This window comes from Malaclemys terrapin, chromosome 4, assembly GCF_027887155.1.
Source record: "Malaclemys terrapin pileata isolate rMalTer1 chromosome 4, rMalTer1.hap1, whole genome shotgun sequence".
Taxonomy (NCBI): Eukaryota; Metazoa; Chordata; order Testudines; family Emydidae; genus Malaclemys; species Malaclemys terrapin.
In genome coordinates, this window is record NC_071508.1 from 86300674 (window position 1) to 86328444 (window position 27771).

A 27771-nucleotide genomic window follows, 5' to 3' on the forward strand; every position below is an offset into this window, starting at 1 on the left:
CAATGGGCTTAAATTGCAGCAGGGGAGGTTTAGGCTGGACATCAGGAAAAACTTCCTAACTGTCAGGGTGGTTAAGCACTGGAATAAATTGCCCAGGGAGGTTGTGGAATCTCCATCATTGGAGATTGTTTAAGAGAAGGTTAGACAAACACCTGTCCGGAATGGTCTAGATCAGTGGTTCTTAACCTGGGGTGCATGCATCCCCTGGGGGTGTGAGATGCCCTTTCTGGGGGTGCAAGACATGCCAGATTTTTTTAGAAGGTAAATCATTGAAAACACAAATTAAGCACAGCCACATAAGTACAACTACTTTGTTTCATCAAACCTATGTATTTATTATTATACATTTTTAACGATTACTGTAATATACAAACAAAAATATATCTAGGGTTAAGGGGTGTGAGAACATATTTTTTAGGTTTAAGGGGTGCGAGAACATATTTTGAGAACCAAAGGGGTGCAGGCTGCAGTAAAGGTTAAGAACCACTGGTCTAGACTCTGAAACTGGTCTAGATAATTAGTCCTGCCACGAGTGCAGGGGACTGGACTAGATGACCTCACGAGGTTCCTTCCAGTTCTATGATTCTGTCTACACCTATCCCACAGGGTCCTAGACCCTGAGCTCCATCCTGTGCCCGGAAGCCTACATAGCAATGAAACAATCCCGCAGCTGAGCCCCGCAAGCTCAAGTTGGCTAGCACAGACCAGCCGTGTGTGTCTAGTTCCTGTGTAGACATACCCTCCATTGCTATTGTGTGGAGATTTTGCAGGTACTAGCAATGGTGGAAGTACAAGAGTAGAGTCATTAGCTGCTAGTATTTTAACCACTGTGACTTCTAACCCAGTTCAAAGAATTTCTAGAAGACACAATTGTTAAAATATCAGTAGCTAAAGGGTAAACTAGATCTCCCATCTTGACCCCTGCTAAGCTCAGTGGAGCTGTAGTGATGATAGCAACAGTGGGAAATCCTAAGAAAAGCATCCCATGGAAATAAGACTTGTGAAATCCCTTGGGGCATTTGAGCCAACTCATAAAACTTGTTCATCTGGGTTTGGGGAAGGAGATTCTCAGCAGAGAGCCCTCATCTCTGGAACTTGCTTCCTTGCTCAGTCTGACAAGGAGTTGTCTTAGTATTGCTGACTTTTGCTGTGTAGTTGTAGCTGTGTTGATCTCGGGAATTAGAGAGACAAGATGGGTGAGGTAATATATATATATATATATATATATATATATATTTTTTATTGGATTAACTTCTGTTGGTGAAAGCCCTCTTTGAAGAAGAGCTCTGTGAAGCTGGAAAGCTTGTCTCTCTCACCAACAGAAATTGGTCCAAAAAAAGATATTACCTCACCTACCTTGTTATTGACTTTGACAGTTCATCTAGTGCAGGGGTGGGCAAACTTTTTGGCCTGAGGGCCACATCGTGTTTTGTAAATTGTATGGAGGGCTGGTTAGGAGAGGGGGTCATGGCCCCCACCCCCGGGGACTCCTGCCCCATCCAACCCCCCCGTTCCCTGATGGCCTCTCTGGAACCCCTGCCCCATCCACACACCCCTGCTCCCTGTCCCCTGACCACCCCCGGATCCCCGCTGCCCCATCCAACCCCTCCTCTCATTCCTGATGCCTCCCCCCACAGGACCCCTGCCCCATCCAACCATCCCTTTGTGCCTCACAACATGTTAATTGTGAGCTCTTAAAAAAGTAACGTTGCTGAAGCTTTAACAAAAGGACCCTTTACGCATTAGCAATTTAATCTTAATTAGCCATTTAAGTTAAATACATTTAAACAAAACAGAGTCTTAAATAGCTGGATGAAATATATTCCCCTCTCATTAACACAGCTTCCACTCTCTTGGTCCTTATGATGGCCTCATTTCACTTATTCTCCAGTTAGTCTTGCAAGGTAGACCATAGTAAATTTCTTCTCTCTATATATATCCTCCTGCATACTAGATACCATAGTATCTGAGTGCCTTGCAATCACTAATGGATTTTATCCTCACAACACCCAGATCTCTTGAGTCCAAGTTCAATTATTTAACCACAGTACCATCCTCCCTTCCCCGAATGTAAAAATAAACAGGAAAAATCACCCTCCCAACCCAAATCACTCCCCCCCCCCCCTTTACAGGCCACCTTTTAAAGAAATGAAGTAATCCTCTAAAATGCTCCAGCTTACTCACGTTTACTACTGTATGTTAAACGATTAATATGGATTCCCATAGTTTTTTACTAGGGGAAGCTATTCTTCCCCATGTTAAGTAGTGTCCCAGTGTCTAGTGATATAGTACATATTTTTATCTTTATCTTGCAGATGACTGAGGGTAGGGTTCATGAATCTCTAACTAGAGAAGGAGCCCATTTTTATACCTACGTTAGCAGCACAGTACAGACTGGCAGTTTTGTCAGATCTGCCTGGTAACATGTATTCAAAGTTTTCCCTCAAGAAAAGCAGTCAAAGCTGGTAGGCAGTTTACCTGGAGACACAGATGGTGAGAGTGGGGGTGGGACTGAGGGGGACAATATCCATGTGTGATAAATGAAGGAGGGGTAGCTCCCTTTTATGGACAACCAGCCAGCCAGTTAGCTATAAAATCCCTGTTAGTAGCTGTTCTTTACTTGCTTTACCTGTAAAGGATTAAAAAGTCCATAGGTAAAAGGAAGAGAGTGGGCACTTGACCAAAAGAGCCAATGGGAAGGCAGAACTTTTTAAAATTGGGGAAAAAAACTTCACCTTTGTCCGTCTATGGTGTTCTCCCGGAGAGCAGAGTCAGGGCTGGAACTATGCTGTAAAAAGCTTTGGACCAAAATCATCAGATCATACCTAGAAACTACTCATTTGAAACCCCAGATATGTAAGTAGATCAGGAAATATCTAGGAAGACATGATTGGGTTTATTTCTTTTGTTTCTTTATGGCTCGTGGACTCCCCTGTGCTAACCCCAGATGCTTTTGTTTTGCTTGTAACTTTTAAGCTGGACCTCAAGAGAGCCATCTTGATGCTTACTCCTTGTAGTTGTTGTTTTTTTTAAATCTAGCAAAAAGCCTAAGTTCCAAATGTATTTTCTTTCTTTTTGTTTTTAATAAAATTTACTTTTAAGAACAGGATTGGATTTTTGCGTCCTAATAGGTTTGTGCATATGTTGTTTAATTAGCTGGTGGCAACAGCTGATTTCCTGTGTTTTCTTTCTCAGCTCTTCCCCGGAGGGTGGGGCGAAAGGGCTTGAGGATACCCCACAGGAAGGAATTCCCAAGTGCGCCTTCCTGGGTTTTCAAAGGGGTTTTGCACTTGGGTGGTGGCAGCATCTACCCATCCAAGGTCAGGAAAAAGCTGTAACCTTGGGAGTTTAATATAAGCCTGGAGTGGCCAGTTAATTTTTAGAATCCTTGCAGGCCCTCACCTTCTGCACTCGAAGTGCCAGAGTGCGGAATCAGCCTTGGTACCATGTATGCAAAGCAAACTAGTATTTATTTTTGTATATAAATAGCGCTGTACTGTTCTTAAATCTAAAATCCAGACAGACTTGGGGAAGATCATAGAATAACATTATCAGAGGCTGGAGAGACTCACCCTCCTACACCTCAAACTCCTCATCCCCAGCTCCACCCCAGAGCCCGCACCACTAGCAAGAGCCCTCACCCCCTCCCACATCCCAACGCCAATTTTGTGAGCATTCATGGCCCGCCATATAATTTCTATTCCCAGATGTGGCCCTCAGGCCAAAAAGTTTGCCCACACCTGGGCACCTGTATCTGCCCTACACTCAAACACGAAGACTACTCTATAGAAAGACCACCACATCTATTTCATTTTACAACCTGTTCGCATTTATGCACACGATGCCATCTAACACTATACATTCACTTACCATTCATTAATCACACTCATCTCCCACCTAATGGCTGACAATCCCCATGGCAACAAAACCCCTGTACCCTGCTACTGATAATACCTATGCACCAGTTCTGAAATAAGGCATACTGAATCTCTCAGGGTACACATGCACCTTTGCTTTGATCACACACTTGGATGTTAGCCCCCCAGATTGCCTTTCATAGCTCTGCCAAGCTGCTTCACAAATCCCTACACCAGTGGTTCTCAAACTGTGGGTCGGGACCCCAAAGTGGGTTGTGACTGTTTTAATGGGGTTCCCAGGACTGATGTTACACGCTAATGCATTAGATTTGCTGGTCTCAGGGGCAGAGGCTGACGCCCGAGTCCTACCGCCCAAGGACAAAGCCCGAGCCCCACCCTCTGGGGCCAGGGCCGAAGCCCTCATTGGCAAAGCTCAGGTTATAGGCCCCCTGCCTGGGGCTGAAGCTCTTGTTCTTTGGCCCCCCTGCCTGGGGTTGTGTGACTCACGCTTTGCCCCCCTTCACCCCCCCCTGACCCTGGATCATAAGGCTTGGGCAGGCTCAGGCATCTGTTCCCCCTCTTGGGGTCATGTAGTAATTTTTGCTGTCAGAAGGGGGTTGCAGTGCAATGAAGTTTGAGAACCCCTGACACCATTCAGTATAGCTAGACCTAATACAGTGAATTCAGCTGGAATGCATGCAAATAATTCCCTGCGGCATTGCCAGCTTCAGGAGGGCAGATTTAGGGTTGCATGGGTATGTACCATAATTCTTCATTTCTTGGTTTTCAGAAGTTTGAGTTTTGCTGACCTCGACATTCTGGAAAGGCACAAGACACCATTGGGTAACCTTAGCTCTACATTAACAAAGTTTTTTATCAGTGAATAGTTTATTCCTATATATTTACCAAAATAAACATTTCTGATTCTAAACACTTTTATACTAGTATTACTACATCCACATTAAAGGGCTGTATTGTTTTAAATATATCCATTCTAAACCAATGTAGTTATACCAGTCCAAAACTGTGTGTAGACCAACCCTAAGACACAATTCCATGCTGCTCAGACTGTGTAGGAAATTGCATCTTGAATTTTTTTGGAATACAAAACCTTGGGTATTGGAGGTTACAGATAAGACTAGACACCACTCTCTCCCCCAATACGCAAATAATTCTGCTTTGCTAACATTTGTATGGTAACAGTGTTTTATTAGTCCAACTGGTTTAAAAATGGTTCTTGTAATCATAACCACAGTTTAAATACAGTTTGTCTGGGCTGTGTAGCGGAAGCATAATCACTTTAGTACTGTGTTTAACGTTTCTCTAAAATTAGCACACAAAACTACCGACAGTTAAGGTTGTGGCAGGACATACTCTATCCACCCAAAACCTTAAAAGCATGGAATTTAGGGCCTATCTACACTTGAAATGCTACAGTGGTGCAGCTGGAGCTACAGTGCTGTAGCACCTTAGTATAGACACTACCTACATCAATGAGAGGGGTTCTCCCATCAGTGTAGGTAATCCATCCCCCTGAAAGGTGGTAGCTAGGTCAATGGAAAAATTGTTCCATCAACCTAGCGTTCACTGTCTACATTGGATCTTACGTTGGATTTATGATGTCACTCAGGGGTATGGATTTTTCACACCCCTGAAAGACACAGTTAGGTGGATCTAATTTTCTAGTGTAGACTCTAAGTTGTTAAAGGGAAAGATTTACGCATTCCTTTCCACCTTCACTGGTATTAGACCTTTCAGAGTGGTAGCTGTGTTAGTCTGTATCAGCAAAAAGAAAGAGGAGTACTTGTGGCACCTTAGAGACTAACAAATTTATTTGAGCATAAGCATCCGATGAAGTGGGTTTTAGCCCACGAAAGCTTATGCTCAAATAAATTTGTTAGTCTCTAAGGTGCCACAGGTACTCCTCGTTATTTTTACTGTTACACTGTTGATAATGCTGTCCCAACAGTCCCTTTGCTTCCTTCTCCGATACCAAAAAGCATTATGTATCCCCAACTTCATCAAACTTGTAGTCCAACACAAAACCTTAACAGTGGCCTCATATGCTTATCAACTGTCACACATTCCATGCCTTTGGGAAGTTATTCTCCATTAACGCTGCTGAGGTCACTATTATTATGGGTTGGGTTAAACCTAGTTATGCATTGGGTTAAACCTCACTGAAATTTGTGTGAATGAGCCTCCACTGAAGACAACTGTCAGAGACAATTAAGGAACCAGGAGGTTGCCAAAGTAGCAGGCACTAAGCAAGGTTGGCTTGTTTTTATGAAGTTGGGTGGTAGTTTTCATGCAGTTGCGGTCGCAGGTTTTTTCCTGCTTGTCTCTGGAGCTGCTCTCTTTTTTCTTAGACTATGCTCCCTATTAAGGTTTTGCCCTAGACAAGTTTGATTAAGCTCATGTTAATTTCTCATTTGATCTCCATCTGGCAGCAAATTTCAAATTAAAATCTAGAAGTTTAGCTTGGTGCACATTTTTTCTATGATGGCTAAAGAGTTATAAATGTTCTGTAGACAAACACTATCAATGTATATCTAACTTACCAGAAATCCACACAGGGAGTAGCAATGTGGATAAAGGACAAGTGCAGAGGGTTTTAGATTTCTTGCAGAATGAATAAAAAAAATGGGAAATCAAGTGAAAAATTGCCAGGATTGATTCTTAAACATTCTTTCTATCAATTCATTTTTCATCAAATATCATGAAAAATTCAAAGAGCGTGGAAAGATTATATTCTGTTTTAATTTTTGCCATTTCAGTGAGACTTTTAAAACATGAACTTCATTATTGCTGTCACCAGTGGAGGTACACCAATGGTAACAATAGAGGAGTCTAGTACACAGAGGTTACGGAAAAGAGACAAAATATGAATAGAGGAAAACAGGAATGCAGAAAAAAAGGAAATAAAGGTATGGAGAAACAGAAAAGAGAGTAATGTGAAGAGACAAGAAAAAATGGAGTAATGAAGAAAAAAACACCACTCATTATTGAAGGGAATTCAAACACATTTCTGCTTCTGTTTCCAGCACCATCAAAAAGCAGTGAGTTCTGCCTAATATGTCCATGGAGTCTTCGTTTTCACTCCTATCTTTCAAGGTTTAGCCAAGAGTTAAAGGGCCCATCCCATCATGGCAGCCTCATATTTTAGCTTCTCACATCCCCTCAGCAAGAATCTGCTCCCCTCTCCCACAATTATTTCAGTCCAAATTAGAGGAAACGACTAAAGTGCATTATTTTTGTAAATTCCAGATTTCTTCTTGGACCCAGTAGGCCATTTGTTATCGTGACTGTAGTCTTCATCTGGAACCAAACTACAAAAAAATAACCCTAGGCCAAATTAATCTCTAAAATCAATGGAGCTAAACCAGGGCTGAAGTTGGCCTATGTCTTTACTTTGTCACTATTTGCTTGGTTCTGAATTAAAGTTAATTATTTAGATCTCTAGTCTATTTTTAATTTAGTGTTTTAATAGGCTGGTGGGCAAGAGCACTGCTTTTCAGTTGATGCAAGCCTTTGCTCACTCCTGTCGCTGTCCTGAACATGAGATGCTCAACAGAGGTGCTGTTCTTAATTTGTTATATCAGAAGATGAGATTGCAAGAAGGGTTAACAAAATATTGGGCTATTGGCTTAGCACCTTATTTCAGATTCAGTTATGCTGCTGTGCTAGGAAGCATGATGGAAACAGAGTTGTTTGTATTCCACTGCAGCCCCAAGATGGCTTCGTGGCTGATGCAATGTTTAACCCATTTTATTCCAGACTTTATTCTCTCAGGCCAGTTTTTTTACAGCCTTTTCTCTCTCGCACAGACAGCTTCAAGTTACTGTTTCTGTTTGTAAAGGATCTTGCGAATCAAACGCTCTTTTTAAAGAGCTGGCCGGTGCTGACTTTTGTATGCTAGAACAACGCTGGGTTTGATGAGCTGGTCAGCGGCAGATTCAGCACCATGCTGCAATGAACAGACGTTGGTCCAATACAAGATATGACCAGTCCCACCTCGCCCCCCTAATCTCTCTCCTCCGCCGTCAGCGGGGCCAGCCCGTAGGCAGGAAGTTTGGGAGCGGGGAAGTGTCACAAAGGGAGGGCCCAGGGCAGCCTGAAGGTTTTCCCGCCCGCTAGGAAGCTGGAAAGGGGGAGACTTTCGCCTGACTCATGTGCCAAGCGTGCAGGGAAGCCCGGGCCCGCTTTACGGGGGTGCTACCGCGCTGGAATTGCTGGGCCCCCGCAAGCTCCAGGGGCCTCTCCCAGGCCAGCCCGCAGGGTCCTCCAGGCCCTGGAGTTAGTCGCTGTGACCCAGCAACTGCCGCGGGACCCGCGCTGGGCCGGCGGTGCAAATAAAGAAACGGGGGAACTGGATGTGCGCGGCCCGAGTTGTTCTCCACGGGCCTGGCGGCGCCCCACCGCTGTTCCGGGCCCAGCGCCTCAACCCCCGGACTCACAGGCACGGCCGCTCCGCGCCCGACTCGCGAGACTCAGGGGCCCCCGGACAAGCCCCGCCTACCCGGTGACCTAGTTCTCTCTGCCAAGAAGGACGCCACCCCCCTTCGCCTCTCCACCCATGGGGGAGCCGGAGATGGGTCACGTGGTGTCAACGTCACGTGCTAGCAGCCTCCATTTTGTGGCGCAGCTACGCAGCGAACTCGCCAGTCGGGAGCTAGACGCCACAGAGGAAGGATCGAGCAAGTAGGTTACTGATTATCCTACTCGCGCGCCCGTCTGGCCTCGGCACGCACCGCAGGTTGGTGAGGGGCTAGCGGGCCCCGCTACGGAAAGGAGAGTGGGGAGTTGAGACTGGAAAGTGCGTGGAACGCGGGACGGGGAAGCCCCAGGCGGGGAAGTGGCGCGCTACTGGGGAAGGCAGTCTCCGGTCTGGGGGAGTGAAGTGAGGGGAGGGCATGGTGCTGCTGTCGCGTCCTCGCTGGTGTTTAATTCCCAGTGCTGGGAGGTGGGTGCCAGTCTCAGGGCGGGGGTGCTGATCGTTGCTGTTCTTTTTGGGCGCGGCTTGGGCGGCCATTTTGTGGAATGGAAATGGCGGCCTCTACTGCTTTCTTCTCCAACTCCGGAGCTGTGCGCGCATGCGCGGGTCGCTGAGCTCCGCAGAAAAGTCACCAGGGGGTGGGGCGGGAGCGCGCATGGCTCGTTCCGATTGGTGTAGGGGAGGGGTGGTGTCTTACTTGGCTCTTTCCCATTGGGGCTGAGCGGGAGGGGCGGGGCTGGCTGGTCGGATGTTCTCGGACTTTCTAGACTGCGGCACAGGGCTGGCCTCTGCGGCGGCGCAGTGAGGGTGGGGTGGGCGTTGCGGCTCTTGAGGCGGGGCGCGGCGGGGGGGAGGCGGACAAAAGCTGACTGAGGTGGGGGTCATCGGGTGCCTGATGCCCGCACCCGCTGCAGTTCTCCCTTGGCGCGGCTAACGGTCTCCTTCTTTCTCTTACAGCTGATTTAATCTGACTAACGACACCATGAGCGGCTGCCGCGTATTCATCGGGAGGTTGAACCCTGCAGCCAGGGAGAAGGACGTGGAGAGATTCTTCAAGGGATACGGACGCATCCGGGACATAGATCTGAAAAGGGGCTTCGGATTTGTGGTAAGAACTGTTGCAGCAAAACTTCTCTCCCTGCAGAGGCTGCTTGTGCCTTCAGCCGCTTGTAATAATGTCTCTGAAATGCACTGGATCTACCTGGTAGGAGAGAGTGAAATAGGCAGATTCATTGTTTGGATAAGGAGTGACCTAATTTAAGTCTGTTTGCTTTCCAGCAAGTAGTAGAAGCATATTTCTAGTCGAATAAAACATGTAATTTTTGCCGCCGGCGGGGGGGGGGGGGGGATTGGCTTTTTTTTTTTAATTGGGATGTCTGGAAGTTGGGGTATGGGAAATAGGTTTTGCTTGTCTGTGATGAGAGTTTATGGTGCAATACAAATATGCTGGAATGCAGCCTGTAAGCTTCCATTTCCGTTAATTTTTTTGGCCAAAAAGTTAAGATTTTTTACTAATAATGCAATGTGTAATCATTTTTTGCTGTAGTTTGAATACATCTAAAGTACTACGGTGGTTCAGTGAAGATACCACCTATGCCAACTGCAGGGCTTCTGTCAGTGTAGGTAATCCACCTCCCTAAAAGGTGGTGGGTCAGTCAGTCAGTCTCCTGTCAACCCAGCCCTGCCTACACTGTGTTTAAAGTTGGTTTGACTGCATGCTCAGAGGTATGGATATTTCACACCCCTCAGTGGTGTAGTTAGTTATACCAGCTTAATTTCCTAGTGTGGGCTAAGGCTTAGTTTCATAAACTGGAGACCTGCTTTTAGTGCTTTCTTTTATAAGGTTGTAGTAGTCTCTTAACAACTAGGCAGATTACATACATTTTTAGTTGAATGTCAGTATCAAAGGTGGTGTTTTCTTATGAAATAGGAATTTGAAGATCCAAGGGATGCAGATGATGCAGTCTATGAACTGGATGGAAAGGAGCTCTGCAGTGAGAGGTAAATGTCTTGATGTTAGTAGCATCCAGTATGCTGCTTCATATGCAGCTTTAAAATAAAACTAGACAAGTAAATCAAACTGCTAAACTTCATAAATTCAGTAATACTCTTCATATAAAATATGAACATAAGTTCCCTTGTATTTCTCATTAATGAAAGCACACAAGCTTGTACCAAGGGGTATGCAGGTGAAATGGAGTCATGTTTTCTTTCAGGGTTACAATTGAACATGCACGGGCCCGTTCCAGAGGTGGCAGAGGCAGAGGGCGATACTCTGATCGCTTTAGTAGCCGCCGTCCACGTAATGACAGGAGGTATGTATAGTTGAATAGTCTTAATATATATGGTCCAGTTAAGTGTGTCATACCACCATCTGACTGATTTCTCCCTCTCCCCACAAGTATTTGGATTGATATAGCAGTGCCAAAGGTAGTTATTACATGAAATAGGCATGTTGTCTTATTTTATAAAAGATTACTTTGCAGCGCTTATTTTAAATCAGAGTTTTTAACCTCAACCATGTGTTAAACCTCAACCTTTTTTCATTGGCCCTGCAAAACTTTGCTCTGTATTTTTCCACACAGAAATGCCCCACCTGTACGAACAGAAAACCGTCTGATAGTAGAGAATCTGTCTTCCCGAGTCAGCTGGCAGGTTTGTTAAAACATAATTGACTACTTTGATTTCATTTAATAGGTATGTAATGTAAAATATACTTTACTAAAAATATTTTAATATATTTAATTGGAAAATTATTATTAATGTAAGCTTAAATAACATAACTAAGGTATTTTCAGAACTAATGTAATATGTAAATACTCAATGTAAATATTTGAGGAAATTTATAAATATATTTATATATTTTTTTTCTTGTTCAAAATCAATTTTAACCACATATTAAACCCTTTATTTGCCAGCCTATCTGTGTCGTTGGCCTTATGACGAGGAGTGCCTGTGGGTTATCCTAATCGTTGTCTTGGTCACTCTTGGTTGGGCCTGGTTGACTTTTCCAGTCAGCTCCTACAATGTAGCAGTTGGCCACCTCTAGATCTGTGTTTGCTGGTCTAGACGTAATCGATGCACTTCCTTAAAGTGCCAGTTTGCAGCGATCCCAGAGAGTTAACGAGATCTGATCCTTAAGTTGAGAGCTGTTCCTCCTGTAACGCTTCCGAATAAGAGGTCGTGGTCGAAAAGAGTTGAAAGATACGAAATTAGGTGGTCGGTCGTTGGAATCCTGATCGCAGTAAAGTGGTCCTTGGTAACTCCACAAGAGTAGAAAATGTCTGCATCCATCAGTAGTCTGCTAATAGGGAGGGCTGTGCGATTTAAAGGCTTCCATCGACTGGGTAGTGTTCTTCAAATGGGTGGCGAAGAGCCAGTCGGGCATATATCATGACGGTATCTTCGATCGCTTAATGCAGTTTGCTGCTTGGCTAGCCTAGGGAAATTTTAATGAAGGTAAAGTAAACTATATTTTTATGACATATGGGGCACAAAATAACTGGTGTATTGTAAACATTCTGTATAAACATAAGGCTTATTCTATTGCAGTCTCTTTTTACACTTCAAAAATATGTAGGTAATATGCACTCAGTTCCATATATAGACTAATACTTTCTTTAATGTTAAAATTATCAGCATTTTGCTTAAAGCAATGTGCTATTTTCATTTATTTCGTGCCCTGATGTAGATAATTCAATAATTCAATTTTGATAGAATACAAGTATGGCAAGTGCCATGTTTGTAATTTATCTAACATCTTCTCTTTCAGTAGTCATGTTCTTACCTTTTTTATATATGTAAACATTAGTTCTGTTTCTTTGAATAACAAATTTGGTCTCGTGTTAGGATCTCAAAGACTTCATGAGGCAAGCTGGGGAAGTAACCTTTGCAGATGCACACAGGCCTAAGCTAAATGAAGGGTAAGTATCTGAAACTTCTCTCAAACTTGTTGAACATTCATTACTAGATTCAGATACTTCTAAATACTGAAGCTAGCGTCAGCACTCTTAATGGGTGCCCACTGCTTGAGTTGAAACATAGCCCTATGGGATTTCAGTAAAAAGGCAAATGAATGCTATTTGAGGGAGGAAATATTAATTCACAGTTCAGTTACTGACATGAATGAGTCAACCAATCTTGTAGCAAAACTTTAAGATCTGTTACATGGGCTAGGTAATTCCTGGCACTTAATGTGAATCATGTTGGTTTTTTCTCCTCTTTTTTAAAGGGTGGTTGAGTTTGCCTCTTACAGTGACTTAAAGAATGCTATTGAAAAGCTCTCTGGCAAAGAAATCAATGGAAGGAAAATTAAACTAATCGAAGGCAGCAAAAGACACAGGTATGAGTTTTTAAACCTCCAAATGATGCTGAAGTACAGGCTAAAATACAATTTGAAATTTCCTTGTGAACGCTCATCTCTGCTTGATAAAGCACTCAGAATTTTATATTGCTTATTAAGTACTGATATAGTACAATGGCTAACATCGGTTTGTATAACTTCATTAGTAGGTCCAGAAGCAGGTCCCGTTCCCGTAGCAGGAGCTCATCCAGGTCTCGCAGCCGTTCTCGTTCCCGAAGCCGCAAGTCTTACACCAGGTCCAGGAGTAGGAGCCGTAGCAAGTCTCGTTCAGTTAGTAGATCTCCAATGCCTGAGAAAAGCCAGAAACGGGGTTCTTCTAGTAGATCAAAATCTCCAGCATCTGTGGATCGGCAGAGGTCTCGGTCAAGGTCCAGATCTGTTGACAGTGGAAATTGAACTATATAAGTAACTTGCCTGGGGGCCTTTTTTTAAACCATACTTGCTATAACTTGTGGTAAGTATGTGATTTTTCTGTGGGGAAGGGTTTGGATGTGGGGAGGGACAACTTTGTAGATATGGACCACCGCGGGGTATGAATTAAATGTATTAAATGTCTTTTGATAATCCTTTTCTTGCTCACATTTTTTGTGGATGTCAAGTGTATAGTTTGTGTATTTGGGCAGAGCTCTTTATAACTAAAGCTAATAACTTCAATTTTTTTGTACTCAAAAAAAGAAATCATCTGAACGTTTTAGTTCCCAGTGTATTCAAACATGTGAATGATAATTCAAGATTAGTTTAATGTCTTCAATTAAACTAATAGCTTTAGACCTTTAAGAGCTCTACATATGTGCTGTACATAAAGCTTTATATCAGAGGGTTTTTTGTGCTTCCAACATTGTTTCAGTTGAGTCAGCTAAATAGATTATGCTGCTCAAGATTGATAATAAAACCTTAATTTTAAAAACTGTCTCATTTTCATTTAAAATGACTCTTCACTCAACACTTGAACCCAAAACATCTATGTTGCTCAGGTCTCCTAATGACACAGCTCATTTAACAAAAGGAATTCATTTTGTCTCATGGGCGGGAGCTTATGGTGGTGATATTGTGTAGCTCCCATGTCTTAGAGTAGAAGTAGAAACAAGCAGACTCATAATAAGGAAATGTTTTTGTCCTTTGGCTAACTCCTGATAGTGCATATCTTCAAGGAACAGGTGGTCATGAGTAAGCACAATTAAATGGATATGAAGAAAGGAAGTCAAGTGTGACTATAACAATGTTGAGAATCATTAGAATAGGGATAAGACAAAAATATTGCCTCTATATAAATCTAGGGTACGCCAACATCAAATAGTGCGACAAAATGTTTAGGGAAGATTTCAGGGCTTTTCAGTTTTGACAGATGACTATAGGGGGAATGTGACAGGATTATAAAATCGCGACTGGTGTGGAAGTTTGTGGTGGTCCTTATAACACAACCCTTAGGGCTCACCAAATGAGATTAATAGGCAGCAGGTTTAAAACAAAAGGAAGTATTTCTTCATAAACACATTGTGTGGAACTCTGCCAGAAGATGATGTGAAGGCCAAGACTTAACGGGGCTCAAAAAGAACTAGATCAATTCCTCTTCGGATAGGTCCCTCACTAGCTATTAGCCAGGATGGGCAGGGATTGTAGCCTCTGTCAGAAGCTGGGAATGGGCAATTGGGTGGATCCACTTGATAACCTCTTCTGCTCATTACCTCTGAGGCACCTGGCATTGGCCACTGTTGGAAGACAGGATACTGGGCTTGATGGGCCTTTAGTCTAAACCAGTATGGCTGTTCTTACAAGCCATCCTGCCTCTTTCATGTCATACATTGCCTACGTATACATGGAACCTTATCACTGAAAGCAGTCTGCCTTTTATGTCCAGAGAGGTAGGGGATTGAGAAACTAGTGACGATAAGTTGGGTGTAAAATGGACTCTTTCTTACTCTTTCAAGCTGCAAAGGTAACAGGAAAAGGCCATTAAGAATGCAAGCTTGAACTTGGTAAGAGGAAACATTTAAAAGGTGGGTACTTGTAGCTACATGTAGTTTATTTCTCTGCATTATTTACATGCCCCAGTAGTTAAAAAGCTAGTAGGAAACAGGAGCAGTTCTTGGGGTAATGGGGCCTTATTTTAGGATAGGGAGATGGAGCTCACTGAGGAATTGAGCGGTATTGATCAGAAAGTGGGAGCCTTTTTCAGAGCACTATAGATTTCATAAAAACAAAGATTGGTGTTAGCTGACATGAGATCTGGGCAATATTTAATTATTTTGGTTAGGGTCTCAGCAGTAGCAGAGCATTTCAGCATGCCCTAGAAAGCTATAGTAACTTAACTGTCAGCCAAGTAGGCTGAGGTCTGCTTTAAACTCAAGTGATTTGTGAATTTTTCTAACAATTATCAGAGTGCCCAATACTAGAAATGATCCATAACTAGCTGCTATCTCTTGGGGTTCAGTCATAATATAGGACATTCTGGGGAAATATGTTCTGGTAAATGGTTGTATGCAACTTGTCCTAACTGCTCAATTGCATGTAATGGAGGCTATATACTACTAACCAGCTCCAGTTGTAGGCTCTGGATCAAAGTTCTGTCATTGCTACCATTGCCATTTTGTATCTACAGCTCAGCGACAGTTCTAGGTGGTCACAGATTTGTTGCAGTTAAGATTCCGGTCTCTGAAAAAACAGGACTTGCCTTATACTTTAAAAGAAGTGATCCCTTAAGTACACTTAGTTCTTGTTGCACTGAGTTGCATACTTGGCACTGAAAATGCTGTCCCTTTAAATTATCAATTAAAGTGAGGCAGACTTTTTCTACCTTGTTTTGTTTTTTTGGAGTATAAGTGTATCTATGTGCAGTTTCTTCCAAGGGTAGTATTACTAATTCAGTGTTGTTGCAAGACTTGCAATATATTGTTGGCTTTAGAGTCTCTTAGCAGGTGTGTCTAATTTAAAATCTTTATTAAGGCAAACACTCAGCAAGTAGCGGTCAGTTACAAATGGGAAGCTCAGTTGCATGATCTCATATGTTGCTTCCAGCACTAAACAATACAAGTTTAACCTACCGTTGTTACATAAACTTCTCATGCATACGTATTAGTTTCTCATTTCCATGTTAACTTTCTTCCTCTCAGTACAGGTTTAGTGTTAGTTCAAACTGGCCTTCTAGCTTTTGTCATTTTTCTTGGTCTTGCAAACATGATTACACTGCAATTTCCTACACATACATAGTTTTGACTTAAGCTTACACTGTTATGTTAACAGAACAGACTCTTAAAATCTACAGCAGGCTTCTGTCAGGCCTCTGCTCCCAAAGTATATCTGGTGTTTTATAAGGGTTTTCCTGACTGTTTTTTATGAAGCTTATTTCTTCACTAATATGGTTGCTGTTTAATATGAGTGGAGCTAAAGACCCAGCTGGTTACAGTCAGGCTGCTCCCAGTGAAGACAGTAAATGCTGTTTCTAAGCAGGGCCGGCTCCAGGCACCAGCTTACCAAGCAGGTGCTTAGGGCGGCCACTTCAGAGAGGGGCGGCACATCCAGCTATTCAGCGGACGGTCCCTCACTCCTGCTCGGAGCGAAGGACCTCCCGTCGAATTGCCGCCGCAGATCGCGATTGCGGCTTTTTTTTGGGCTGCTTGGGGCGGCCAAAACCCTGTAGCCAGCCCTGTTTCCAAGGGGCTGAAATCCATTTACCCTCAAGGAAGATGGTGGCTCACCATGAGTCGTCATGTAGGAGCCAAGTAGAGGACAGGAGAATGTGGAGGGAATTGTGCTGCTGAAAAACTGGTGTTTGAAAAAAGACACCACATTATTTTAAGGCAATCCGATGCGCTTTTTGGGGGGGTGGGTCCTGATGATTTTGAATGGTGGGGGTTGGCAGAGTTACAGTGAAATCTTTAAACTCTGCATCCCAGGATATTCTAGCTATTCAAAGGGACATTAACCATATGCAGTTGCTGCATTTCGGAAAGCTTTATCCAGTAGTGTGAGGGATAACAGTCTTTGGAATGCAAGTGAGACAGCCATTGAACAAATGGGTCAGTGGCTAAAGATAACTTACTTCTAAAGAGCTTTACGACCATGATGGGTACCAGCATAATAAAAGTCAGTGGAAAGGCTCTGGTTTACTTCAATGAGGATTGAACCAGGCATTGTGTGCAAAAAGAGTTCTCCTCCTTTGCATCACCAAGGACTGTTGGCCTCTTGCAAGGCAGCTAAGACATCTAATTTACATAATGCATCGAATCTATAGCAATTGTAAGTCAAATTTGTGGCTTTATTGAATGGTGTTTTTTTTAATATGCTCAATATTCTTAAATTATTTTACTTTGAGGTACAGTGAACCACTGGTCTGAGCACAGAACTGGGAGCCTGGAGCTTCTGAGTTCTAATGTTGCCTTGTTACTGACTGTGGGGCCTTGTGGCTTAGTTAATGTTGATATGATGCATTCAAAGTGTTCAGTATTATGTTGGATGCTGGCGTGTTCCTACAAAGCAAGGCACTTTGGGACAGGTGGTCTTGTCCTTGGGCAGACCAGTCCAGCAGTTAGGGTACTAGCTTGGGATGAGGCAGACCCAGCTTCAGTTTCTTGCTCTGCCACTGATGTGTGATTTTTGGGATAGTCACTTCGCCTCTGTGTGCATCAGTTCCCCGTTTATAAGATGTGGATAATAGCCCTTAAGTGTATGAGGCAGTCAGACATTAGGGTCAGCCTTAGAAGTATCTTAGAAACCTCTCCATGTTAAATTATAGAAACCATAAGGTTGGCTGCAGGTCATGTTTTGGGCTCCAGTGCCTATGGTTTGGGGACCTTACATGTACAAAACTGCTGGGGTGAAGAGTGCCTGTGATTGTTAGTAAAGGACTCCTAAACTACATTCGGTCACATTTCATTTGTCGATCCTGTGTTGAGAAAATTCCAGGCTAGCTTTTAGATATCAATTAGAGAAATTAGCTTGAACTTCTGAAAGGCTTTTGCCTCTTGCACAAAACTATGTGCACAGAAAAACAACTCAAATGAATGGGTCTGGCTCCATTAATGGTAGCAACCACTAATAAGTTATGTCATGCTGTTGGTTCCAAGGTCTCTGGCACAGAAACTTGTGGGAAACTCAGAGAGAGCTCACTAGGATGGACTGCACCATTTCTTCATCAGCCAAAATATGAATGTTTTGGAGATGACCAAAATTTGGTTAGTCCAATGAGTCTCAAACTCTAGCCTGTGGCACTTGGTGCCCTTCCTGGAGAACATCCAATGGGAGGGAGGGGACAGTGGGCCTGTGAGAGGATCTGCTCACCCCTTTGTTTTAAAATCAACGTTGTTGCACATTTCATGCAAAACTGCTGGAGTTCAGCAAACTGGGTGCAGAAGCTATAACCTGGAGCACTGGTGGGTGTATCTGAGCTGTGGTGCTTCTGTAGTATCCACTTACTTTGCTGGTGTTTCTGTTTCTTGTGCAATATCATCCACAGCTGTATAGATCATTTTTGCTGTATCTAAAGAAGAGGTGGGGGAAAAAGTCATAAGACCACATTGTCCAACCTATATCACTGGAAGGTGATGCTGCAGGAAAGATGAATGGTTGCTGTAATGCAGGGATTCCTATATTGCACTGAGTGATGCTTGGCCCTTTTTAGATCTCAAAGAAGCCCAAGGGCCAGAGCTGTGCAAAATAAAGGTGGCAAGCCCCATCCCCCACTCCTCCTCCCCCTCCCCCAACAAAAAAAAAACTGCAGCAATTTTGTTTCAAGTCATTTCATGAACCAGACTTTGATTTGCTAACAGTAAGTGGAAAATGTCACCTTTTTGTATATGTTTCCAGTGCACACTGCTTTTCTATCAGCAAACTAGCTCCATTTACAAAATATGACAAACCACCACTACTGCACTCCAAGGTGCAAATCAACCTCTGCTCTGCCTCCCAAAGTAGGTGGAGCCAGCTGGCTAGGGCAGGGGCAGGACTAAGATGGCTGCTAGATGTTCTGCTTGAGTGGCTCTCCCAAGTAGTCCCTCCCTGTAAGGCTCAATGGGTTTTGAAGCTGTTCCCCAGCTGAACCCCAGAGGGAGAGTTCCAGTGGTACTGTACTGGAACAGCTGTCCTTATTGCCATGAAACTGGCCTACAGCATTTTTATTTTTACTTTTTTAAATCACAAAGGCATTTGCTGAATTTGCTTACACACTCCAACCAGTCTCCCCTCTCAGCTGCAATGCTTTTCTGCAACCTCACCAAAACGCAATCCACTCATTTGGATTAAGCATTGTTCACTTCCTGTCCTAAACTTGTATATTGGTCCAGAAGAGCACCATCTGGCAGAGATAAGTGAATTCATGTTCATTAAGAACGTCAATGACGCAATCAACTTATTTTTGTAGGCCACTGTGATGGGGTAAGATGGTCCCATCCTGTGCTAGAAAGGGTTAAAGGCCAGACTTGGACTCAGGTAGCCACACTTGCTGCCTCTGCAAAACTAAACTATTCCAGAGATGCAGAGCCAGCGTGCAATGGCTGGCAATTACAACACTGGTAGAGCCTGGCTGAACAGATGATTCCTTTGTTCTGTATCTTTTGAGACTTTGTTTTTGAAAGATTCCTTTTCCTGGAAGGGGCTGGATGCTTTGAGGGCACTTGGCTGGAGGGCTGGCTGATGCTATGGCTGGAATAGGCCATAGTATGTATGGGGGAAACTGAGACAGAGCAATCCTAGGATCATGTTGTGCCAAAAAGGGGTGCACTCGAGTTGCACACTGTCACAGTGACCTGACAGTTGTCAGATGGTAATAAGTATGATGTTACTGGCCAGGGCTGGGTAACAAAATATGAAGGTGAAAAGCTCATACTACAGAGCTTTCACTCTTAGAGCCTCTAATTTCTATTCTCTGCAGAAATTTCACCTAGCATTTACCTTCTAATGACATGACTTATGTAACTTGCATAATGGGGTGATCCTTTCTCACCCCTCACTCAACAACAGGTAGTGATACCCAAGCTGCGTCAGTTGCTGTCTACCTCATATTCCTCTGTTTCAAATGGACTTGATACTCGTTTCCTTTGAGTTGTCAATACAGATTCCCTGCTTTTGGGATGTGCCTGCGCACTGAAGCACAGGACTCTCTGGAAAGCTGTGACTATTGGTGGGTTGCACAGTCAGTACCTCACCCTACTAAACTTTTGATATCAAAAGTTGTGGCCCCTAGTATCCTCAATTCCCTATGCAGTATCATCTGGAGAGGCTATTCTTCACTTCTAGCTGTTTAGTTTTGCTGTGTGCTATTATACAGCAACTGAGTTCCACCCCAGAGAGAGCAGCAGTTCCGTGATGGCGGGGCAGTGATACCAGTGTGTGGTTTATACACTACTTTGAGATGAAAAGCCTGTAGGAACCGGAGAGAGGTTTTAGTTATACTACACTTGCCGTTTGGTTTCTTTAGCTTTTCGTGAACCCTGAAGGCCAGTATCAGGAGAAAGCCCTCTCCAAGCTGGAATACCATGTATAGGAAAGGGAAGAAGAAAAGGGGTCCAATGACATCAGGGGCAAAGGCCACTTTGAGGATGGTAGAGCAGAGCTGCACATTCTGGCAACCAGTCTCCATGCAGACTGTCCGCCTGCACCTGTACAGGAAAGAGTTAAACACAGGCGTGAATTGCAGAACTGCAAACAGAGTGCCCAGCTGTTTATGCGTTTGACCCTGGTAAAAAAACTGCAGTAGGAGCAGTGCTGAGAATTCAAATGAGATGCTTTGTTCAGCACTCCTTTGGGAGTGTGCAACGGTAGGTAGTGACAGAGGTGGGGTGCATGGGCGGAAATCCTGCCTAGTCATGATTGGTGGTCATGAATCGGGGGTTCTCCAGGAGCTGCTGCCACCGCAAGGGGAAAAAAATCTGGTTCAAAAGTGAGGAGAGAGAGAGTTGCCAGGGAAAGGTAAGGGGAGGTTTGTGTGTGTTAGGAGGGTTATCATGGCTGGGTTACCCATGGGCTCAAGGCATGATAAAGGATGATTCAGTTGTGTAGTGAGTCCCAACTTTGAATCTGTGCTGGGGTCTTCAGCTGAATATTGTTATGCCCTTTGTGGTGTGAGGCAGTTATCAAAATAGGAAAAATTGTTTGAGTTTTGTCAGTCCTGTCACACGCACTAACCCTTTTCTCCATCACTTTCTACTTGGGAGTTCTCCTGACTTTTTCTCTTTCATATTTCATTGTCAGCAACTGAGAATTCTGAAATGAACAGGTCTGTAGTGACCAAAAGTCAAACCATTTATCAGCTTGTTCAGAGGCCTGTGTGAAACAACTTGGTGGGTCTTCAGGTGTCCATTTGACAGAATTGCCTCTGCCATTGGTTCCAATTTTGTCAGACCCAAGACGGCCAAAGAATGAGTTGGTCCATGAGACTCTACTCATCTCTCATCCCAGTAAGGATTGAGGCACATGGGCTAGGGACAATACAGAGGCAATGTTCCCTCTAATTTTTTACATCTACGTGCGGAATTAATTTTGTTATGTGCAACAATATGGCGGTGATGTGTGGCGAAGGTGGGGCCAAGGGGTTTGGAGTGTGGGAGAGGTCTCAGGCAGAGGGTTGGAGTGCAGGGGGCGTGTGGGCTCTTGGGTGGGGCTGGGGATGAGGGGTTTGGCGTGCAGGCTGCCCCAGGGCTGCGGCGGGGAGAGAGGACTCCTCCCAGCCCTCTTTTGCTGCAGCAGCCCGGGGCTGGGGGAGAACGCCTCTCCCTGTCTGGGCAACTCCAGGGCCAGGGGAGAGGCATCTCTCCCTGTCTGCGTGGCCCTTGATAGCCTGCTGCGCGGCCGTGCAGCTTAGAGGGAACTTGGTATAGAGGTAGCTTGCACCGTCCCTGCCTGTATTCATATGTGTCTTGTAGTTAAACAACAACTGTCAATCTCCAGGGTTGCTGGAGGCTGACAGCTCATGACCCCCCATGGAATAACATTGTGACCCCCTGAGGGGTCCCAACCCCCAGTTTGAGAACCCCTGTTCTAGCCTGACCGCCAGAAAGGAAGGACGCATCTCATAGGCTCCAGAACGGGAGCAGCTGGAACCCCAGACCATGGAAGCCAGAGGCACTGAGATCTAGGCAGATGCCTGGATACCTGCGGATGCCCAAGGGAGGCTGGAGCTTCTGGAATCTGCATGCTGAGGAACCGGGAGCCCTGAAAGTTGTTTAGACCGCAGCATCGGGGAATATGGCAGGAAGTAGCCCAGGGGAACTAGACACTGTCAGGGCCCTGGGCTGGGACCCAGTGGAGCCTGGAGGTCCCAGGTCCCCCTAGCCCGGCTGCCACCCACCCTTAGGTGGCTGCCTATTCCCCCAACTGGCCACTAGACCACTCAGCCCTGCTGAGGAGGGCAGCCATTTTGATTCTGGCCATTGGGCCACACAACCCCACTGAGGAGGGGGTTCTATTGACTCTGGCCATTAGGACATATTGCCCTGACATCAGGGACAACTATATTGACTCTGGCTACTAAGCCCTGCCAACAAGAGTGAGCATATTGACTCTGGCCATTGGGCCATACAGCCCTGAGGCTAAGGGCAGGAAGGCAGACTTACTGCGGGGCCATGATGGCCTTGCCCCTCTCCCCAAAGGGGGATGGGGTGTAATTGCCCCGCTACAGAGATGTAGCGGGACCTACCTGTCATTGAGATTGAAAAATGAAGATAGCATGTAGCCAAGCAGGAAACCAATAAAAGGCATCAAGGCAGATGTTCCCAGCAGGGGTGGCGAGAAGATGATCAAAATACTGTTTCCAACACTTGTCACAAACAGAGCGATTATTGGAACAGATGATACAAGCAACACAATCATCCCTGCCTGAAATAAAAGTGGATCAGGAGTTGGGAAAGACAAGACAAAAATCCCCATTAAAATTAGCCAAGATGTTTGTAAGTAGCTGTCCCATTGTCTGTTAGAATGATACCTTCCTACTTGTAATAATATAGCACCTTCATCTCAAAGCACTTAAGAGATTCTATTGGAACCCCTTTACTCACAGTTAGAATACAGGCACTGCTGAGACGGAATATGATTGCTGTTTTTTCTAGGCGTAAGTAGATGTTGGTGATCTGTCCCAGTCACTTCTGGATGATTGCCACAAAGCCCTAGTTAGTGGCTTTGAGGCTTTCCTCTTGTCCTGTGATGTCAGGCATCTGAGCTCTCCGCACAATAGAACATTTTGTGCAAGGCTATGGATTGCTTAGAGAGTGTTGTCCAGTGGTTAGAGCAGGGAACTGGGAGTAAGTACTCTTGGGTCCTGTCCTCAGCTCTTTCACTGGTTTGTGGCATGACCTAGAAGAAGCTACTTAACCCTTCTGTGCTTCAGTTTTCCCATCTGTAAATCAGGGGTACAGATACTAATTACCTCATAGGCAACTAGTGAGATGAAATGTTTGTAAATTGCTTCGAAGCCCTTAGGGAAAGGTGATGACCACAGAATAATGCCATTTCTTACCTTGATGATGAGGCGAGCATACTGTGGCTTCTTCTCATTCAGGAAGATCCCAATTGTGCAGGGAATGAGCATTATGGCCAAGGAGATGACTATTCCCTTGTAAGGTACTTTGCCCTCTAGGTTGCCCTGGTACAGCCCTCTTGAGTAAAGATACAGTAGAAGAGGCATCAGCCCAAGTGCCAGGAGTGTTGAGCATGTGGTCATCACAATGCTGAGATGAAGGGAGAAAGTAATAGCAGTGGAATAAAATTCTTTGTTGGAATATTCTTCTCTTTATCTAACTTGGATACATACATCCATCTACAATTTCAGCTCACTTTTCCCATTTCTCCCCTTTCCCTCACAGAGGTTTCAGCATTACCAGGCGGTGAAAGGACCTACAGGAATAGAAGTAAGGGAAAACTGAGTAGTTAAAGGACAGTTCTATTTTAGGCTCACAAAGTAGTCATAAGTATGCATCTTGGTTCATAGAAATTGCCATACTGCATCAGACCTGTGGTCCAGCTAGTCTAGTATCCTATCTCCAGCAGTGGCTGGTACCAGTTGCTTTAAAGGAAAGTGCAAGAAACTGCATAACAGGCAATTATGGAATAACCTGCCCATAGGGAACATTTCTTCTCAACTCCCATTAGTTAGAAGTTGGTTTTCCCCTGAAACATAAGGGTTTATATCTTCAAAGCTCTTGGGTTGGTTTGTTTCTAAATACTTCCTGTTATAACTCTGGATGTTCTTGTTATCCGTGTACATAAAGTGCAAAAGTTCAGAAGCTATGCAGAGAAATCTAAATTCAGCTGTCTTTCCCTTGCTGTTGTTTCCACGCTTTAATCTTGGACGAGGGCTATTGGACTGAGGCAATGCTAGTCTAATTTTTTGGGGAGCTTATCTTTTTCTATTTGGGGTAGCCCCTTAAGACTTGCTTGATTTACATGGAACGGCAGGAGGTCTCTTAAGAGTACTAATAACTGGAATAGTGAAGGGGTGAGAAATGTAGGCATTGCCACACTGGAACAAAACAATGGTCCATTTACACCAGTATTCTGCCCTCAACAGTGGCTTATGTTAGTCACTTACAAAAACCCAATTATGCACCTGATGATGCAACAGCAGTGATGTAGTGCTAAACCATACAGTGCAGGAGCCCTGCAGAAATTCCCTCAAGTTGGTAATTCTATCACGTGTGTGAGAGTCTCCAAAATCCATTTTGCATGTGATGTCATCGTAAGATAAAGCAGCCATTTTTGAAACCTAAAATGTTACCGGTAAATTTTATCTAATTGAAAATCAGTGCAACGGTAATTGTGAGACTTCACACATTAGTAATAAATACACACATTGTTCTAATATAAAACACGTGTAGCTCAGCTCCTCTATGTCAAACTTTACACTAAGTAGCAAGGCACAGGGAAAGCAATTAGTCAAAGAGCTCATCGGCAGAACATGTAAAATACTCTTTATAAAACATTCTCTGCAAAATTCAAATAAAGTATTTAAGATGCCAGAAGACTATTTTACATTGGTCTTGAATTTTACTCAGATTTCACATCCACTTATGAAATTTATCGCATAACTTTTTAGAAGAAAGGTAAATTGGATCTACTGCATATGATGGTAGCTTGGAAAGAAGTGTGACTCTCAACTTGAAAACTTGGTGTGTTTTAAGGGGATTCAGACTATAATGCTATCTTAAAAATAAACAAAAATACTGAGGAGAGAAGTGCCATCTACTGCCTCTCCTTAATTTGTAGTATTTTTCTGCTTATTCTATGAAGCATTTCACTGTTTTCATAAGACCTTCACAGGATATATTCCCCACTGGTGACTTGCCTCCTGAATTTCTGACCCTCTCCTATTATTACTTTTCCTAAGGAGATGAGTTAGAAGCATCATGAAATATTTGACCAGTATTTTGCCATTTGGTGGTCTTGCATGGTAGTCACATGGGAATATCTATGCTGAGTGGATTCTAAATCACGGTGTACAAAAAGGTCTGCTAGAAAGTCTTGTCATTTTGATGAGTTCATTGATAAAGATGCAGTATGGGATACTTTGCTTAATAGCAGAGAGCTAATAGGGAGAAATGCCACTTTTCCTTAGTTAATTTAGGCAATTGCTCATAAGCCTCTGGGCCATGTGAATTTATGCTGAATTGGCTGAATTTTCAGAAGGGTCTCAGCCATGGCCAGGAGTCACCATTGTGTTACTCCAGATTAAAGTTGGTGTAACTCTACTTGAACTAAATGAATGGCGTTACACCCCTATAAAAGGGGAGTTAATGCAATGGGGGATCAAGCCCCAAATCTTTATATCTGAACCTACAGTTTTGCCCATGGAGAAACTTGCAACTTTTGAGCACATAGAACTTTTGCTTTTCTGCATTCACAAATTACGTGACTGGGCACCAAATGTAAACAAGGTGGTCACAAATATGCAGCCCACTCTTGAAAATGTGGTCTCTGTGTCACAGGACCAAACATAAGGATCCATATTGCCATGCAATAAAAATAAAATGCACCACAACAAAAAGCACTATTAAAACAACCAACTAACTAATCAAAAGTCCCATGGTAGACCCTTATTTTATGGCAACCAGTTGAATTTGTTAATGAAAGGCTCAGAGAACAGGGACCATTCCTATTTGGCTTTAATTTATCATTATATTTTCATCATGCTTAGATAGACCTTTGTCTCCCTAATCTATTGATTTAATTACCCAGTCAATTTGTAAGTGGTCACAACATCTTCTATTGGGTTGAATTTTGGGTTGAAGAAGTTTAACTCACATCAAGTTCTTTGAAATGTAGCTTGTAGTCCAATACTGGGCTGAGTAACCAGACTGATGAGCATGCCACAGGGAAGCTATTGAAATCAATTTTTCTTATGGCACCAACAGAAGTACGCAATTTGTCTTCCTTTGATGAGAGTTGCTTTCCCCCTAAAGCTATAATCTGTGCAGGTTTCTAATTCCTGGGTCCTAACTGCAAGACCGATGGAAACTCTCCCTAGTTCTCTGTCTACCCCCACATTGCTCCTTACCTTCCGTGCTGGCTTGAGCCTCACCCTGGTTTCCTGAGAGGGTGTTATGTCCTCTGCCCACTTCACTCCTCCCTTCGGCCTGGCTCTCCGCTTCCTGCTGGTTCCCAGAGTAGCAGCACCAAGAGTAGCTGCAGTGGGTTCTGGCAGGAGGGCTCAGCTGCTGGCTGGGCTCCCTTCCACCCTACTCTGCTCCTCTCCCTCCTTCCTGCTGGTTTGAGGCTTCCCCAGTGCCAAGAGTAGCTGCTCTGGGTTCTGGCAGGAGAGCCCAACCCAGGCATTGGTCACACTCCCAGCCACATGAGGTTGTTTACTGGTGCACGTGTGGGAGCATGGGTGGCTGGGCTAAATTTGAGTGGTGTTTCAACCTGGCATGTCAGGTGATACCACCACTGAAATTTGGCTTGGCTACTGCTCTGGCTGGCATTATGGAGGGGTAGCTAGGTCAAATCTTAGTGATGGTGTGACCCCAAGTGCTGGAGTGCAGCTCTATTCTAGATTTTAGGTGCTAGAGCGCTGCTCCGGACCAATAGTGACTAGGCAGCAGTTAGCACCATGCTGATAAGTACTCTAAAAATACTTTGGGTACAATACCACATTTCTTCCTGCCTGAAGCATTAGAATGGAGAGAGCTAATAAGTTAGACTGTAGACCAGTCTCCCAACTGAAATGGCCTGGCCAGTGACAATGGTGAGGTTGTACTGAGCTCTCCTTACCTCAGGTTCATATCTCCTTTTGATGCCAGACTAAAAATGTTTGAGAGGTTTCCACCTGGACAGCAGCCACAGATGAGCACAGCCAGAGACTCAATAGGTCCCAAATGGAAGAGCTTGCCCAGGGCAAATGCTGTCAGAGGCATTATGCCATACTGAGCCACCACAGCAATGGCCACCCCTTTAGGTTTCCAGAAGTGAGTCTTGATCTTGGAGAGCTGCATGGTGCACCCCAGTGACACCATGACAATGCTGAGGACAGCAATGAGGATTCCAGTCAGTGCTTGGTCAGTGGCCCGTTGGCGAAACGTGAAAGGCAGTGTAAAGTTGGGCAAGGAGGCATTCTCAGTATGCTCTGGGTTCCAGGATTCTGGGCTCCCATAGGCTCCTCTGGTGGTGTTCATTGTTGCTATGAGCTTAGCCATCCCTTCTTCCTGGTGTGGTTGGCAAAGTGAGGAAAGAAGCCAGTTCAAAAGCCTGAAACAATGCAAATCCAGTTCAAGTAAACATCACATCCAACACTCCCCCTTCCTGCAGTCAGTAACTTCTCTTCTTTAGGCCAGAGCTCTTATCATCTGGTACTGAGTGCAGCTGAAGGCTATTTTGTCAAGCATCATATTTTTAATAGTTTGCACCTTTCTGCCCAAGAAATTCAAAGCACTCTCCTTATTTTTAGGACTAAAATAACCCCTCTAATATCCACATTGATGGCTCGCTAATATTTCATGCATGACACGAATTCAGCCTCTGTCTCATGGCTATCAATGAATAGCCATGAAACAGAGCCAATTGATTTCAAGAATAAAAACCTTCCTCTATTTTCTAGCTTTCCAAGACTTCCAACTGGATGCCTTGACTCCTCTCTAGCT

At 44.2% G+C, this 27771-nt stretch overlaps 2 protein-coding genes across 4 annotated transcripts; one reads left to right on the forward strand and one right to left on the reverse strand.

Annotated features, from left to right (window-relative positions):
- The first annotated feature begins 8478 nt into the window (after positions 1-8478).
- SRSF5 (serine and arginine rich splicing factor 5) lies at positions 8479-13625 on the forward strand. Of its 3 annotated transcripts, none has more exons than XM_054025390.1 (8): positions 8479-8558; positions 9310-9460; positions 10283-10353; positions 10569-10667; positions 10938-11007; positions 12202-12275; positions 12584-12694; positions 12862-13625. In XM_054025390.1, exons 2-8 carry the CDS (start codon positions 9335-9337, stop codon positions 13109-13111), a joined length of 801 nt encoding a protein of 266 aa, XP_053881365.1. In that variant the 5' UTR covers positions 8479-8558; positions 9310-9334; the 3' UTR covers positions 13112-13625. The 3 variants fall into 3 exon arrangements, with proteins under 3 accessions (XP_053881365.1, XP_053881367.1, XP_053881364.1); XM_054025389.1 differs by having other exon boundaries at positions 8506-8613; XM_054025392.1 differs by lacking the exons at positions 12584-12694; positions 12862-13625 and having other exon boundaries at positions 8505-8613; positions 11271-12209.
- A 6343-nt stretch (positions 13626-19968) lies between these two features.
- Positions 19969-27347, reverse strand: SLC10A1 (solute carrier family 10 member 1). The gene is given in 5 exon segments (XM_054026167.1): positions 19969-20016; positions 20019-20307; positions 22344-22522; positions 23160-23370; positions 26906-27347. Coding segments are annotated over 5 exon segments (1149 nt in total). The 5' UTR covers positions 27328-27347.
- Positions 27348-27771: the final 424 nt, after the last annotated feature.

Excerpts from the sequence above, each read along its gene's own strand:
- SRSF5 (XM_054025390.1), top strand. The coding sequence starts at position 9,335 with ATGAGCGGCTGCCGCGTATTCATCGGGAGGTTGAACCCTGCAGCCAGG. Across the intron at positions 9,461-10,282 it reads AAAGGGGCTTCGGATTTGTG|GAATTTGAAGATCCAAGGGA; the intron begins GTAAGAACTGTT and ends CTTATGAAATAG. Across the intron at positions 12,276-12,583 it reads AGGCCTAAGCTAAATGAAGG|GGTGGTTGAGTTTGCCTCTT; the intron begins GTAAGTATCTGA and ends TCTTTTTTAAAG.